This window comes from Haliotis cracherodii, unplaced genomic scaffold (genome assembly GCF_022045235.1).
Source record: "Haliotis cracherodii isolate W230 unplaced genomic scaffold, xgHalCrac1.p SCAF_15, whole genome shotgun sequence".
NCBI classification, from domain to species: domain Eukaryota; kingdom Metazoa; phylum Mollusca; class Gastropoda; order Lepetellida; family Haliotidae; genus Haliotis; species Haliotis cracherodii.
Window position 1 is genome coordinate 36,498,825 of NW_027266270.1, and position 15,505 is coordinate 36,514,329.

General features: G+C 41.6%; 2 protein-coding genes across 2 annotated transcripts in view; one reads left to right on the forward strand and one right to left on the reverse strand.

Annotated features, from left to right (window-relative positions):
* The first annotated feature begins 57 nt into the window (after nucleotides 1-57).
* Nucleotides 58-1,410, forward strand: LOC139462577 (uncharacterized). Its single transcript, XM_071244413.1, has one exon. It carries the CDS (start codon nucleotides 790-792, stop codon nucleotides 1,315-1,317), a length of 528 nt encoding a protein of 175 aa, XP_071100514.1. The 5' UTR covers nucleotides 58-789; the 3' UTR covers nucleotides 1,318-1,410.
* An 8,574-nt stretch (nucleotides 1,411-9,984) lies between these two features.
* Nucleotides 9,985-15,505, reverse strand: part of LOC139462110 (complement component receptor 1-like protein) — a 39,675-nt gene continuing 34,154 nt past the window's right edge. Inside the window, exons 8-13 of the mRNA XM_071243616.1 lie at nucleotides 14,878-15,060; nucleotides 14,329-14,508; nucleotides 13,469-13,526; nucleotides 12,241-12,355; nucleotides 10,733-10,906; nucleotides 9,985-10,157 (exon numbers count right to left, since the gene is read on the reverse strand). Of these exons, the coding sequence (XP_071099717.1) occupies nucleotides 10,041-10,157; nucleotides 10,733-10,906; nucleotides 12,241-12,355; nucleotides 13,469-13,526; nucleotides 14,329-14,508; nucleotides 14,878-15,060 (827 nt within the window). The 3' untranslated portion in view covers nucleotides 9,985-10,040. The remainder of the gene's footprint in view (nucleotides 10,158-10,732; nucleotides 10,907-12,240; nucleotides 12,356-13,468; nucleotides 13,527-14,328; nucleotides 14,509-14,877; nucleotides 15,061-15,505) is intronic.

A 15,505-nucleotide genomic window follows, 5' to 3' on the forward strand; every position in this document is an offset into this window, starting at 1 on the left:
AACCCCTACATCCCATTTCCCCTACAACCCAGTTCCCCTACAATTAGTTAAAACAACACGCGGCATTTACCTGTCTGGCAATACGAACTCACCTAAAGGAGAGATTAAGGTCTGGGGTAGAGGTAGTAGAAATGAAAGGGGTAGAGCTTTAGGGGATAAGGGGACTTAAAGGAAAGTTTAAAAAAAAGAAGAATTAATGTAAGTGTAATGAAAGATGCCTGTATGATGAGAAGACAAGTTTTAGAAATTACAAAAATAACAATAGGAAGAAACAATTATTACACTGAGAAACTGAGATGAGACGATTTACAGTTGAGATGGCTAGGTTTAGTATATAGATACTTGAAACTGACTAACATGATCCCGTGTGCGAAATACGCTGTAGTCGGAAAGCGCACGTTAAATCTTCTATATCAGTCAGTCAGTCAGTCACTAACATGACATCAACATGGCTGGTCTTCGCAATGTTGAGTTTGTTATGTCACGGAGAGGAAAGCCCCAAGTCCTATTTGATGGTTATCTTCACACTAAGAACGTCGATAGACTGACTTGCGTACACTGGAAGTGTGTCAAGTCCACATGTAGAGGAAGATTCGCGACAGTAGGAACTGTGATGAGGAATGCTACAGAGCATAACCATGCCCCTGAGGATAGCCAGAAGGTCCGGTTTATGAGCACCCTGAGAAAGAGAGCGAGAGAAGAGTCAACCCCGAATCACACCCTCTATAAAGACGAACTCTCCAACTTGAACAACGACGAGACAGGAATGATGCCACCCTTCTCCACCCCATGAGCAGCGCGTTGTACCGGCACAGACAGAAGACGATTCCTGTTTTGCCACAGACGAGATCGGAGGTGGATCTTCAGGATTCCTGGACGCAGACAGCAGATGGACGACCCTATCGAGAAGATCCTGAAGTCTGCAAGTGGATAAGAAGAGCAGCTGGCCTACCCCTACTCCCCCAGAACAAGATCCAGGACATGTGGTTTCACGCAATGGACAACACACCAGATGTACCAAGAGCTGTCGCCTTCAACGACTACATCGTCACTACCTGGGTCGACCACGGAGCACGATTGCCCCTGCCACTGTGGAACCATCACGGTACAACACGTCCCAGGACGAACAACAACCTGGAAGGCTTTCATAACCGACTCAACCGAGGTCTCCCTCACCGACATCCCAACATCTACCGATTTGTGGAGGTATTCAGGAAGGTGGAACAGGCAGAACGAGCTAACAACTCGACTTTGGAGCAGCTCCAAGAGGCAGGAAGAGAGTGTACAGAGAGGTGGAGAACCGTCTCTGCCGCCTGAAGGACGAGTTGAATAGAAAGGTGAAATCCCCAATGCAGTTTCTAGATGCAGTTGGCCATCTCCTCAGGCTGTGATAAAGAGTGAATTGAACATTTGAGATGAAATTTATTATAATGTATTATGAATTTTGAAAAATGAACATTTTGTTATAATGTATTATGTATTTTGAAAAATGAACATTTTATCATAATGTATTATGAATTTTGAAAAATGAACATTTTATTATAATGTATTATGAATTTTGAAAAATGAACATTTTATTATAATGTATTATGAATTTTGAATAATATCGTAATCGTAATTAAATATTTATCTCAATATAGACTCTATTCGTGTTTCTTGGGTTGTTCCATTGTATGAAATAGGTAACAGACTAGGGATTAGCAGTGCCATGGACCGTGAACTTTGTTGTCTTAAGCTGTAGGGGAAATGGGATGTAGGGGTTTTGGGAGGCTACCCACAAGGCCCATTCTCAAACATGTTCCGATTTCTAAAAGTGTTGGAAAGAAATGTTCTTTTGTAAAGTCCTACTCTGTTTCCTGGGACAGAACGTTGTTCCCAGTCAAGCGAGAGTGTTGATATTGCTTAATACTATAAACACGGGACACAATTCTTTCAAATTCAAACATGTTGAAAACCTAATTTATAAAATATCAAGCATGACATACACTTTTTTCATGCTAGTATCACATGTCAGGCGTTGTGTCAGGCAACAGCTTCTGAACTATGTTCCTTGGAACGTTTTGTTGTTTATTTGTTGTTTTTTACTCGCCAGCGTGTTAAGCGCCATCAAAGCAAACATATTATTTAGGGACGCCACATCGTTAAGGTCGCGGCTTGTTGTTTGCACGATTGTGTCGCCAGCCATGGTTTTACTACCGCCTATAATAAATACTTATTTATTACTTTCTAAACCAGTCACAAGTTTAATTTGAAATTTGCTCTCCACTGAAGTGACAGTTTATTGATTGACCTCAGACTTGATCCAAAATTACTCACAATGATCAGATTCACTAAAGAGGAGAAACGAAGAAACTTCAGAGCAAATAGTCAATAAAAAGTCAATAGATATTGTGTGTATAATTCATGAAAACTTTAAATAAATAGAAGTCTACCGTTGTTTGGATTGTGAATTATAAAATCCAATGGTATGAATGATATTGACTAAATTCTACAATTACATGAAAGCCGACTATTGTTCTCGACACCTGAACCTACCGCTTGAATGTGACCTACTGACTTTCCATACTTTGAGTGTACCTATTGTATTGTATAGCTCAGACGTATTTGGTGTATATGTCTTTATATATATATAAGATCCGGGTTAGAATAGGTCTATGCTTGTCGTGAGAGGCGACTAATGGGAACGGTTAGTCAGGCTCGCATTTGTGTGGATCGATGCTCATGATGTCAATCACTTGATTGTCTGGTCCAGACTCGATTTTTTTTACAGACCGCCGTCATATATCTGGGATATTACTGAGTGAGGCGTTAAACAACAAACAAACAAACAAAGTCATCTGGTTCCATTTCACACATGGAAACAATGTATGAAGTCCACTGCTGGTGCCTCCGCACCGTGTGATATTGCATTAATATTGCTAAAAGCTGCGTAAAACGGTATTCAGCCTGAACACAAGCACCCCGTTCATCAATCGCATGAGAATGTTTCAGCAATCATGAATAAAGAAATATACTACTCAAAATTTGATAAGGATCACTAGGTGATATGTGTGTAAGTTACCACAAACATAACAAAAGACATGACTCTGACTCAGAAACGTGTTTAATCATGTTATGAATGAAAATTCATGAACGGAATCTGCAAACACCAAAAGGCATTTCATTAAAAAATGTTAACAGCAAACAAGAGAAAGAATTACACAGTTATGAGGGATAGTCCATCATTACACTTAGTCGATGAAGTGTCAATATCGAGTATGACCTCCCCTTGCATCAATGACGGCCTGACAACGTCGAGATATGCTGTCAATAAGCACCCGGATGTTCCCAATGGGAAGGTTGTTCCACTCTTCCACGAGGGCATGTCCAACCTCTGCCAAAGTCGTGGGTTGTGCTCTACGGCGTGAAAGGGCAACCTGCAGCATGTTCCAGACATGCTCAATCGGGTTCAAGTCCGGCGAGCTCGCTGGCCAATCCATGCGGACAATTGTCTCCTGCTCAAGGTACTGCTCAACCACCCTGGCGCGATGAGGACGGGCGTTATCATCCATCAGGATGAACTCAGGGCCAACAGCACCAGCGTAGGGTCTGACGTACACATCGAGGATCTCATCCCGGTACCTCACCCCCGTCATTGTTCCTCTCTCCAGAACATGAAGATCTGTCCTTCCATCTCTGTTGATTCCACCCCAGACCATGATGGAACCACCACCATAACGGTCATGTTCACTGATGTTGGCATCATGGAAACGTTCACGTTGTCGTCGCCACACCCGCTGCCTCCTGTCTGTAAAGTCCAGACAATACCTGGACTCATCGGTGAACAGAACTGGAACCCAATCGTTCCGTGTCCAAGTGACATGATCTTCAGCCCATTCCAATCGCTCCCGCCGGTGTCGAACAGTCAGGGGGATTCGGACACATGCCCTTCTCGAGTAGAGACCTGCATTGTGAAGACGATTCCGTATCGTCTGAGTGGACACATTCACCCCCGGGGCGTTCAGGAGGTCGTTACGTAGGCTGGTTGCTGTCCAGAAGGGATGACGTCGTGCCTGAAGAGCCACAAAATGATCTTGGCGTTGGGTTGTCGACCTCTGACGACCACCCCCATGTCGGTGTGCTGCTGTACCAAAATTTTGCTGTCGGGACCAGGCCCTGCTTACAACGCTCTGGCTGACGTTTAGTGCATTGGCAACGTCACGTTGTGAATAGCCAGCATCAAGCATTCCAATACATCTGCCCAGTTGTTCTGTCGTCAGGCGACGCCTTACACGTTGAGGGGGCATTGCGTAGATAAACGTAGTGTAAACACTCAATTGAGTTTAAAGTTTCAGAATGAATCAGACACCGTTGCCTGATTGGAAATCGTGCAATGGTAGCAAAAGCATGAACTGTGATGTGAAACGCATTTCGCATGGCATGAAATGCACGTGCACGTGTGTTGGAGACGTTTTTGATTTCACTTGAACGCAATATTGCCAGTTATGCAGTTAATTTGTTTTTTTATTAAGAAAAATATCTACGATCCTTATCAAATTTTGAGTAGTATATAAACCGATATTTACAAAAAAATACTATCTCGCTGACTTGGTTGATGCATGTCATCTTATCCCAGTTGCGTGGATCGATGCTAATATTGGAATATTGCTGAGCGCGGCGTTAAACAACAACAAACAAACGCATCACAGAAAGAATGCATTTAAAATTTCATATAATTCCAGCAGCTCTTGGAAACTCTGCACCCAACTTAATGGTTTATGGTGAATATCACACTATGTAAACATGTTTATCTTTCTGGCATAATCTCATCCGAGGGATTTAAATCTCATATCTTACATATAAACTGGAAGAATAGATGTGAAACACATAATTATCAACAATCATATGTTTCAAACCTACTTTCTCCTAGCCCAACTCACTCAGTTAAACCCAACTCACTCACTCACTCAGTAGTTGTTTCCTGTGTATAAGACACTTAATATTACCCATAACTGTAGAACGACTTCAATCTTTTTTCGACATTTGCACATTTACGACAATTCTAAGTGCTGAAAATGTATACAAGCTCAGCGATATGAAGGGGTCTCTTTTTCATGACCCCACAAATTGATAAGATGACCTCGGGACAACTGCTGTGGTTAAGGGAAGTTTCTGTTTGGTTAACAACTGCATTATTCATTGGCTCACAAAATAAAAATGTGTAACTATATAGAAAAACTGCTAGAATGTTATCGTGAATATACGATGCAAGACAATCGTTAAAGAATAGGAGCACCCATTACTGATTCTCCCGGGGCAGATAAACGGGTCTCATTGGCTTCTCGCTCATATCATTTCATCCCAACGTTTGGTCTTTACATCTGTTATCTCTTATCACTTCACTGAAACGTCTAAAACTGAATATTTGATATTTAATATTTACAGTCATCGAGTATAGAAAGTGCTCCCTGGTAGAGGCCACATTACTCACTATTGATAAGAGGAACATTTATTTATATATTTTCTCTTTATGTGTAAAGCTTCGAAATGTCATTCAAAGACTTGACAAAACTGACGTTGTATTGGTTACAGTCTCTCTGGCAATCTGTCTGAAGCCACTTTGATGGTATACTCACGAATAAACAAAAGTGTATCCGGCCCTAACCTCTCGTTAAGACATCATCTTGTTAACTTCTAATAAGATAGTACTACGCGAGACCGAAAAGGTTTTTGGTCGATGTTGCTGTGGGAATATTGATGAATTCGACAATATTTTTATTCATGGTGTATACACTCATTATGTGACTATATATATACAACGTCAGAAGGAACTTCTAGTATTTTACTCGTGAGCCTGTTAAGCGCCATCAAAGCAAACATATTATTCAGAGACACAAAATCGTTAAGATCGCGGCTTGTTGTGTACATGACTGTGTCGCACGACCAGCCAGCCATTGTTTTTCTACCGTCTATAATAAATGAATAGACTGTTTATTATTTCTAATAATAAACAGTCTATTTATTTATTATAGACCTATGTCCCTGCTTATAAGCTGTGGAGAGTAGTTGCAATATGAGGAACACTTGCACATAGCTGCACTTGGTGGTCGGCATATTTATGTATCTGTTAGTTTCTGTAAGATTCAATTTGATTTGATTTAATACGGAAATCACAAATACAGCAATAATTTTAATTGGTTTACGGTAAAATTCTAGACAACAGAGTCGCTAACATAAAAAAGGAAAAACGGGGCAATAGCAATACCATTTATAGTGATATGTGAAGTGTATGGTTGGTTGGGTGGTTGGTTGACATATAAGGAATTGACGAGAATCAAGTTCCTTGGTACCCTTGGACGGAGGATATGAAAAGGATACTTTATATGAGATATCGATCCATCGTTTGTCATTAATGAAAGTCAACGAAGCGCCGGGCATATATAGTTCGTGTAAATTATACCGCTTATGACGTACGTGCATAAGACTCATCAGTGCACGGTTCTTAGATCTACTATCTGTACTCTATGTCCAGTGTGCCAGCCCACATCATTGCACAGTTCTTAGATCTACTATCTGTACTCTATGTCCAGTGTGCCAGACCACATCATTGCACGGTTCTTAAATCTACTATCTGTACTCTATGTACAGTGTGCCAGCCCACATCAGTGCACGGTTCTTAGATCTACTATCTGTACTCTATGTCCAGTGTGCCAGACCACATCAGTGCACGGTTCTTAGATCTACTATCTGTACTCTATGTCCAGTGTGCCAGCCCACATCAGTGCACGGTTCTTAAATCTACTATCTGTACTCTATGTACAGTGTGCCAGCCCACATCATTGCACAGTTCTTAGATCTACTATCTGTACTCTATGTCCAGTGTGCCAGACCACATCAGTGCACGGTTCTTAGATCTACTATCTGTACTCTATGTACAGTGTGCCAGCCCACATCAGTGCACGGTTCTTAGATCTACTATCTGTACTCTATGTCCAGTGTGCCAGCCCACATCATTGCACGGTTCTTAAATCTACTATCTGTACTCTATGTCCAGTGTGCCAGCCCACATCAGTGCACGGTTCTTAGATCTACTATCTGTACTCTATGTACAGCGTTATTACTATCCTACATGCATGGTACTCTATGTACAGTGTGTCAGTTAGACCACATCATTCCATGGTTCTTAGATCTACTATCCTACATGCATGGTACTCTATGTACAGTTTGTCAGTTAGACCACATCATTCCATGGTTCTTAGATCTACTATCCTACATGCATGGTACTCTATGTACAGTGTGTCAGTTAGACCACATCATTCCATGGTTCTTAGATCAACTATCCTACATGCAAGGTACTCTATGTACAGTGTGTCAGTTAGACCACATCATTCCATGGTTCTTAGATCAACTATCCTACATGCATGGTACTCTATGTACAGTGTGTCAGTAAGATCTACTATCATACATGAACATAACACCAATATTGCTTACCAAATCAAACAGCGTCTTTATCCTTCCATACGCCAGTCTTGCTTTTTAACAAATCGTTGAAATCATAAAAATCATAAACAATATTTCATCTTCTTGAACAATCGAAAACTCCAATAAAAACGATTGAATAGGTAACAACCTATGTGGAATACGACTCACTTTCTTTAAACAGATCGGCAGGTACTTTCATGTTGTCTCCTTATGACATACCGCTAATTAATAATGCATCTACGACCGCCTCCGTGGTCTAGTGGTCTAGTGTCCGCCAGGAGAGCGGAAGGCCGGGGCTCGGCAAGGCAATATGGGCTGAAAACAAGGACTGGTCGGCTCGGAGTCAGCATACTGTGCTTCGTCTCGTTCTTTTAGTATTCATGTTAAACTGCGGCATGGTATCTCAGTGGGCTAGTCCGGACTAGTACAAACAGACCACCCCCCCCCCCTCTCCCCACCACACACCGTGGTTACGGTGTGGCGTCCTGGCTTGTACTGATCATGGGGACGTCATAAGGCATCAATTGCGTGTCGATACTTTAGTCCTTTCCACGCATGTGCCCAGCAGGTTGGTAAAAATAAGTTTTTTTGCAAGACATCCAAGAAAGGTCATCGTCAAGATTATCCGTGACGAACCAGGGTGGGGATGGAATCCTAACATAATCCGTTAGAAGAAAACATCATTAGGGTGCACACTATGTTGAAACATTCAATCAACTAATATATACTAGCCACATAAAGAAACTGTGCACTGAGAAAATATATTCTGGATTGAAATACGACACAGCAAGAACAAAATGATGCAGACGCTGTAGCAGCTGAATGATCGGACCATAAGAAAATGTCAACGGGACCTGAACAACATCTGTTACTTTAACGTCAGAAGATCAAAATGGAGGGGGTCATACGACAAAGTCACAAAGTCAATAACGGGTATGACCACCCTGTGCGTGAATCACAGCAGTGCATCGACGACGCATGGAGTCCACCAAATGGGCCTGGAAGGCCTGGGGAATGGCCTGCCATATCCTCCTCAAATCCTGTGCCAAGTCACGGACGTTATCTGGAGGATGTGGAAGACGACGCAGACGGCGCTTCATTTCATCCCACACATGCTCTATTGGGGAGAGATCCTGAGAAATTGCAGGCCATGGCAGTAACATGACACTGTTATGGTGAAGGAAATCCATTGCGACCCTAGCCGTGTGAGGACGAGCGTTGTCCTGTTGAAATGTCAATCCCGGGCCATGACGTTGCAGGAAAGGAATGACCACTGGCCTCAGAATCTGATCTCTGTAGCCAACACCGGTGAGATTGCCCTGAACAACCACCAAATTTGTTCGGTGCCGTGCTGTTATCCACACCCCAAATCATCACAGAGCCACCTCCAAAACGATTCCTCTCCACAATACAGTTGCGTGCATAACGTTCTCCCAAACGCCGGTAGACACGTTGGCGCCCGTCACTGTGGGAAATGTTGAACCTCGATTCATCTGTAAAAACAACATTTCTCCACCATATTCGAGGTTGGCGAACATGATTTCGACACCATCTTAGACGGTTGACTCGATGACGGTGTGTCAGGATGGGACGTATGGCAGGGCGTCGTGGTCGAATCCCGTACTGACGTAAACGATCCCTAACAGTGTTGGGATGGATACGGCGCAGTCCAGGAATTGTCTGGGATGTCGTTACTGCCGTTTGGAACCTGTGTCGGAGATGTGCAACTCGAATCCATCTGTCCTGTCTTGGCGTCGTTCCTCGGGGACGTCCTGAACGTGGGTTGTCGGCAACGTCATTTGTGTTCTGCCGCGATATAACTGGAATACTGTTAAAAGTGGCGTTAAACCCAACTCACTCACTCACTCACTCATTTGTGTTCTGATAACGCCTCACCAATGCCGGTATCGTGTTACGATGGCATTGGAAATTTGTTGCCACCTGTTGTTGCCTCATTCCCACTCGGATCATTCCAATGGCTTCATGACGCTGCGCAGCTGTCAATCCTGGCATGATTTGCTTGTGATATGCTTGTGTCTGCGCCTGAGACTGAGAAGTATTGAGTTGCACATGCTGTGTACAGCTGCACAGGATGCACGTGCAGTAACACATTGCACGTCCATAGGCCCCCATCAATTACGTCATATCGCATGGCACGTGCATGAGCGTTTGAATGTCAATAATTGCTGTGTTCAAACCTATATTTCATATATGTACGGTGTGCCCTTATATGTTCTCCGTGCACAGTTTCTTAATGTGGCTAGTATACATTTCCCGTGGCAACCAATGTCAATTTTGCTTGCGCATTATAACAATAAAACCTGCAGTGACGATTTAACAGGTAAAGTAATGTTATCTTACAACTGGAAAAAATAATAAATCGTTTTAAAGACAATTTCTTTAAGTGTATGCACTCTGTCATACAACGGTTAAGATGGGCCTGAGTTGCACTTGTTTCCCACCATGTACACAGCACTGAACAGTTCAATACAGGATAAAAGCACAATGCGTGTCAGTAAATCCATTTGTCAATGTGAGTGGAATTGTAAGCGCTGAGCCCACGAGAAGTCGGATTTCACTCAGGTCGATGGCGGGGATTTGAGCCCAAATATCTTGATGGCATCGAATTCCACCCAGTCTTTAGCGGTAGTACAGTCTGTTTCAAACCTGACACGGTCGGACAGGTATGCCGGCGTCTGCAAGACAAAGTCAACTGAGAGTTCATTCAGTGGATAAATTACCATCATCATCATCATCATCATCATCATCATCATCATCATCATCATCATCGTCGTCGTCGTCATTATCTTATAAAAAATAAGAAATAATGATAAATAAATAAATAATAATAATAATAATAATAATAATAATAATGATAATAATAATAGTAATGACGAGGCACGTAAAGATGAGCGTCCCTTGGGCACGCTAGAAACCTATGATTGTGGGTTCGAATCCCGGTTCGTCCCGATTATGTTCCTTGGCTTGTCAGCACCATACCTGAAGTGATAAACGTCTAAGAGTCTAAGACCTGCATTCACTTCGGGCTTTCCTCCCTCATTAAGCTGACACGCCGTGATATAACTGGAATGCTGTTAAAAGCGGCGTTAAACAACTCATTCACTATAGATAACGTTATTGACGGATCGATGGTGACCTTTAGTTTGTCAGAATCATTCTCTTCCTCGTGGATTCTGTGACTCTTTAAAAAATGCATTACCAAATGTTTAGTGAAGGCGCTGTGAGATCATTATGCATTTTGCAGGGTTACCGTGAACTGTGGAGAGAAGATTCTGCTTTTCGTTATCTTTGTGACTGACACAGTTGTCCAAATTGTGCTCCATGTACCGTCGTCCTTCCCAACGAACACAGTCTTTACAACCCCGGCTACATTGGTTTCGTAAATGTCAATACGTCGTATGTAGAGGGACTCCGCAAATTGTACCTGGAACATAGCAGTGGTAATGAGGCTTACACCTGGGACCGCCTCCGTGGTCTAGTGGTAGAGCGTCTGCCCGGAGAACGGAAAGTCGGGGGCTCGATCACCGGCGGCGAGATATAGATAGACGTTGCAAGATGGTACTTGTTCTTACCCTGCCTGGTGTTCGGCATTAAGGGACTAAAACAATGTATTATGTGTCTGATTGGGCTATTCAAACCGCGGCATGGTATCTCAGTGCGCTAGTACTATACAATCGGCATCAGTCCGGACTAGTACGAGCAGCCACACACACACACACACACACACACACACACACACACGCACCTCACTTGAACGGGTCTTCAGAAGATGGGTTCATGTGGTTTTATATGAGTTTACTCTCGTTGAACGATTCAACGAGAACGTCGACACAACCGGAGTTCGAGGAGGGAGTATTATACGACTGTACATGTTTTGACCTACACCCACTTTAACACAACAAGTGGGATTCGTATGGGCTTGCGGAGACTTTTGAAAAAACATATTGTTCAAGAAATACTGCAAGAAAACATATTATTTGCTGAGCATGCCAGTTCTACGACAGGTGGATTCATCGCCAGGAATATCGTCAGGCGGCCTCCCTAAGTTTCAAGACATAAACTGAGGGGAAAAAGAAACGATACCTCAGCTGATTTTATCATGGGTTCTTAAGTTAGCGGTATCATATCCAAAACATGAACTGTACTGGCGGTCAGTCAACACTCACGGAATACTTCTGCATGGTTATATTTTTAAAACTATAATTTGATTTAAAACTTTTAAATATTATAGAAATATAAAACTTCTTCGCATAATAAACAACTGTTGACTGGTATCTTAGACATCCTATGTTTAAAATTAAAAGTGTGTTTTTTTTCAGTACACAATTACAACATTTAAACATGGTAGGGGTGATGAGGGTGCAAATGAATTTACCCCAGACTTCATTGAACATATTTGTGTTTACACGAATTACAAAGCCACAGATTACTTGAATGAAATGAGTGATGGTTTAAAAGACGTAATTAATATTAACAACAGTTCTTTGAGGTTTCAATTACCTCAGTATATTACAGCATCAATACTTAACGCTGTTGCCGTCACAAACGACTGCTCATGCGGCGATCAGGGTTGAATCGTGAACTTAAGTAATTTATTGTTTTCGAATTTTGCAAATGAGTATATTTAACTATCAATGATTTGCATGGCATATGGCAATATACACTAGTAGTTATAAGGATTCGTTTTCACTCTGTCAATACAACACTATTGCAATAGTTAAATGACCGCAAAAGTAACATTTGGCTTTTATATATTACCTCAATCCATTCCTTGTCGTTTGGACAGTTACCCTTTAATGGAGCCCAAGCCCCTGCCTTATCTCCGTAGTTTGGATACAGATCAAACTCGCCTAGAATCTCCACTGCACGATAACTGTTGGAAAGACACATACCATTAGTAACAATATTACGTAAGGTTTTTATTTACAAAATACAAAGAAGACTTAGAAGTTGGTACCCATTTGGTCAGGAAATCTTGCCTTTTGGTAGAATTATTTCTGTATGTCGTTTAGAGTCGTCGTCCCATTGCATTAGAGGAATCACTTAAAAATGTGCCTGCGCTGTAGTTCATCTGGATATGTAGCCAGCATTTAACCACGTCCAGCCATGCAACAAAAGTTGCTGTGAGCATTTATATTCAAATATTTTCAGCATAAACATTGAGGACTCAAAGTTAACACTAAGCCCTAATAATTTCAACAAAATATAAGCCTAACAGAAAACGTACATGGCATACATTGGCAATTTGAAAGGAGAAGCCGTTTACAAAGCCAAACATGCATTTTGAGATATGTTTTGAGCATAGTCCAATATATTTAACTTTTAATCTGTTGCAAAAAACAAAACATGCATGTTGCATCCCGGTGCAGTCGCTGCATTTTGAGTGTGACACGCAAAAGGGTAGCAACATCTGAACACCGAATTGCAGCACATTAAATGACTCATTAAATGACACCTCTTGAAGATATACAGGTGCCCTCATTGGTGGTTAAGTATGGGAAGTTTCAGCTTCATAGGTCCAGTGGTAATTGAGGACAAGACGTTTACAGGCGAAGACGCCGACGACGCCGGTCACGACCTTGGACAAGCAGGTCATGTTATAAGCTACCTAACTTTCAGTCAGATGAGCCAATAATTAGATTACCTCGCCGTTTCAACACTTCAGTAAGACTTAGGACTTATTTTACCCATACATACACTTTATGAGAGGGAGATAGGTTTGACGCCGCAATGAGTGAGTTCAGTTTAAACGGCTTTGAACTGTTCGTCCGTTAAATTTGGGAGGGAATCCCACAGGGAGACATATCAGAGCCCAGGTTGATGAAACAGATAAGCACGGGTAAGCTGCTGACAAACTTTGCGTAGGAACTAACAATCAGCGGATCTTGTCAAAGTTCAGGGGCCGCAACTCTGGGCAGAAAAATTGCGGAGCCACTTACGACTCGGGTAAACTGAGAATCTCTGTTTGAACATGTAGATGTGTTACCCTGTTTGGCCGTACTGAGACGAGAAGCCGAGGACCTTCCAGCCCCACTCTTCCCATTCTGTGGAGAGAAAATGAAAAATGTTACGTCCCAAGAATGTTATTGAATATTTAGGAAAACATGATCTAATATATTTTCACAAATACGAAATTAGTAGACAGATTGAATATAATTATTATAACGTTCCGATATTTGCATGTGTAGCGATTCTCAAAGCGATATGTCACACTGCTACATAGGACAATATCTTATAACGTCATTCATTGTTAATGAAGTCACAAACTGTAATGTGAGCAATATTTTGACTTAAGTGAAGTTTTCCTGACGAGTTGACATATCGAACGTTTTTCTTAATTTTCTCTCAGAATGACAACTCTAGAAATATCTATGAGAAACCTACTCGAAACTGGAATCACTGACTACCTGTCCAGCGTGACATACTTACAGAAGCAGTTATTCTCTCTATACATTTACGTCAAAAATGTCTGTCAACTTCTTTTATTTGTTTGTTTGTTGTTTAATGCCTCACTCAGCAATATTCCATCTATATGACGGTGGTCTGTAGACAATCCAGTCCGGACCAGACAATCCAGTGATTGACATCATGAGCATCGATCCACTCAATTTGGGATATACATACCAAGTCAACCAAGTCAGCGAGCCTGATCACACAATCCCATTAGCTGCTTCTTACGACAAGCATAGTCGCCTTTTACTACAAGCATGGGTTGCTGAAGACAAAACCTTTTAATCTTTTTTTTCTATGAGATTCCTATAGAGAATTGAATGTTTGTGACTTCAGTATTAACAGTAATTGTGTGTATGTACACACCTAGTGTTAACACATGTCTTGAACATTTACCTGCACAGACTATAGTAGCTTGACTCCACGTGGCGGATTCTTGACACACACTTGTGCCATTCCCTCCAATGTACTTGTACCCATCTACACAGGAATAAGTGACGATATCAGCATAGTTTGATGACGTCATGCTTATGGTAGTGTTTTGGATGGCGGGAAGGTCCTCAAGGCACTGGATCACTGAAGGAATGATTAAACTTATTAATACGAAATACTTCAACAGCAACTAATATCAATGCTGAATATTTGTTTATAACGCAGTTAACACCATCTCCGCAATATCTCAGTAATCTCTCAGTAATATCTCAGCAATATCTCAGTAATATCTCAGCAATATCTCAGCAATATCGCGCCTGGGGGACACCAAGACATGACTTAAATTATGAATCCAATTTGGGAATCGAACTTGTTTTTTCGGGGTAAAGCTTATATCCTTATATCCTTGAAATCACACTTAGATATACGTCACTTCTGGATATGAATGTACACTTAACATTGATATGCATATTCTAATTGCTGGTTATGTCACAAGCGCGAGTTAACACTTGCCTTGACATGTGATTGTTGGTTTCGACCATTCCGCGTTTTCCTGACAGTAACTTGTATCATTTCCTTCCATGTATGTGTAGCCAACAGCACAGCTGTACGTGACGGTGTCTCCATATTTGGACGACAAGAAGTTGGTCGATGTTGTGTTTGGAATAACCCACACAGGGAGATTACAGATAATCTCTGAAATATACATGGTCATGTAGAATGTTGAATCTCATAGCATTTTCCTTCTCAGAGTAAACCGACTTCTATTCATCTTGACAAAGTATACAAACAAATGGATTCCAACCCGTGCTTTGTTCACAAACACGATATCAATACGATATGTGTCCAATAATATTCATCCTCTCATCTTGAATGCATAAAGTCATTTGTCCGTGACAATACAAGGTGAAACAATTGATTCAGTAGATCAAAAATATAACTACCATTATTCATAAGACAACACTTAGTTATGTTTACTATTTTAAATATTAGGTGAGGTGAAATTGGGTTTAACGTCGCGTCCAAGATTATTGCAATTTTGGCGACGTACATGTACGTGTGTGTGTTTGTGTGGCTGCTTGTACTAGTCCGGACTGATGCCGATTTATAGTGCTAGCCCACTGAGATACCATGCCGCAGT

Bases quoted from the DNA above. Each gene is read 5' to 3' on its own strand.
- LOC139462577 (XM_071244413.1), top strand. From the start codon at position 790: ATGAGCAGCGCGTTGTACCGGCACAGACAGAAGACGATTCCTGTTTTG.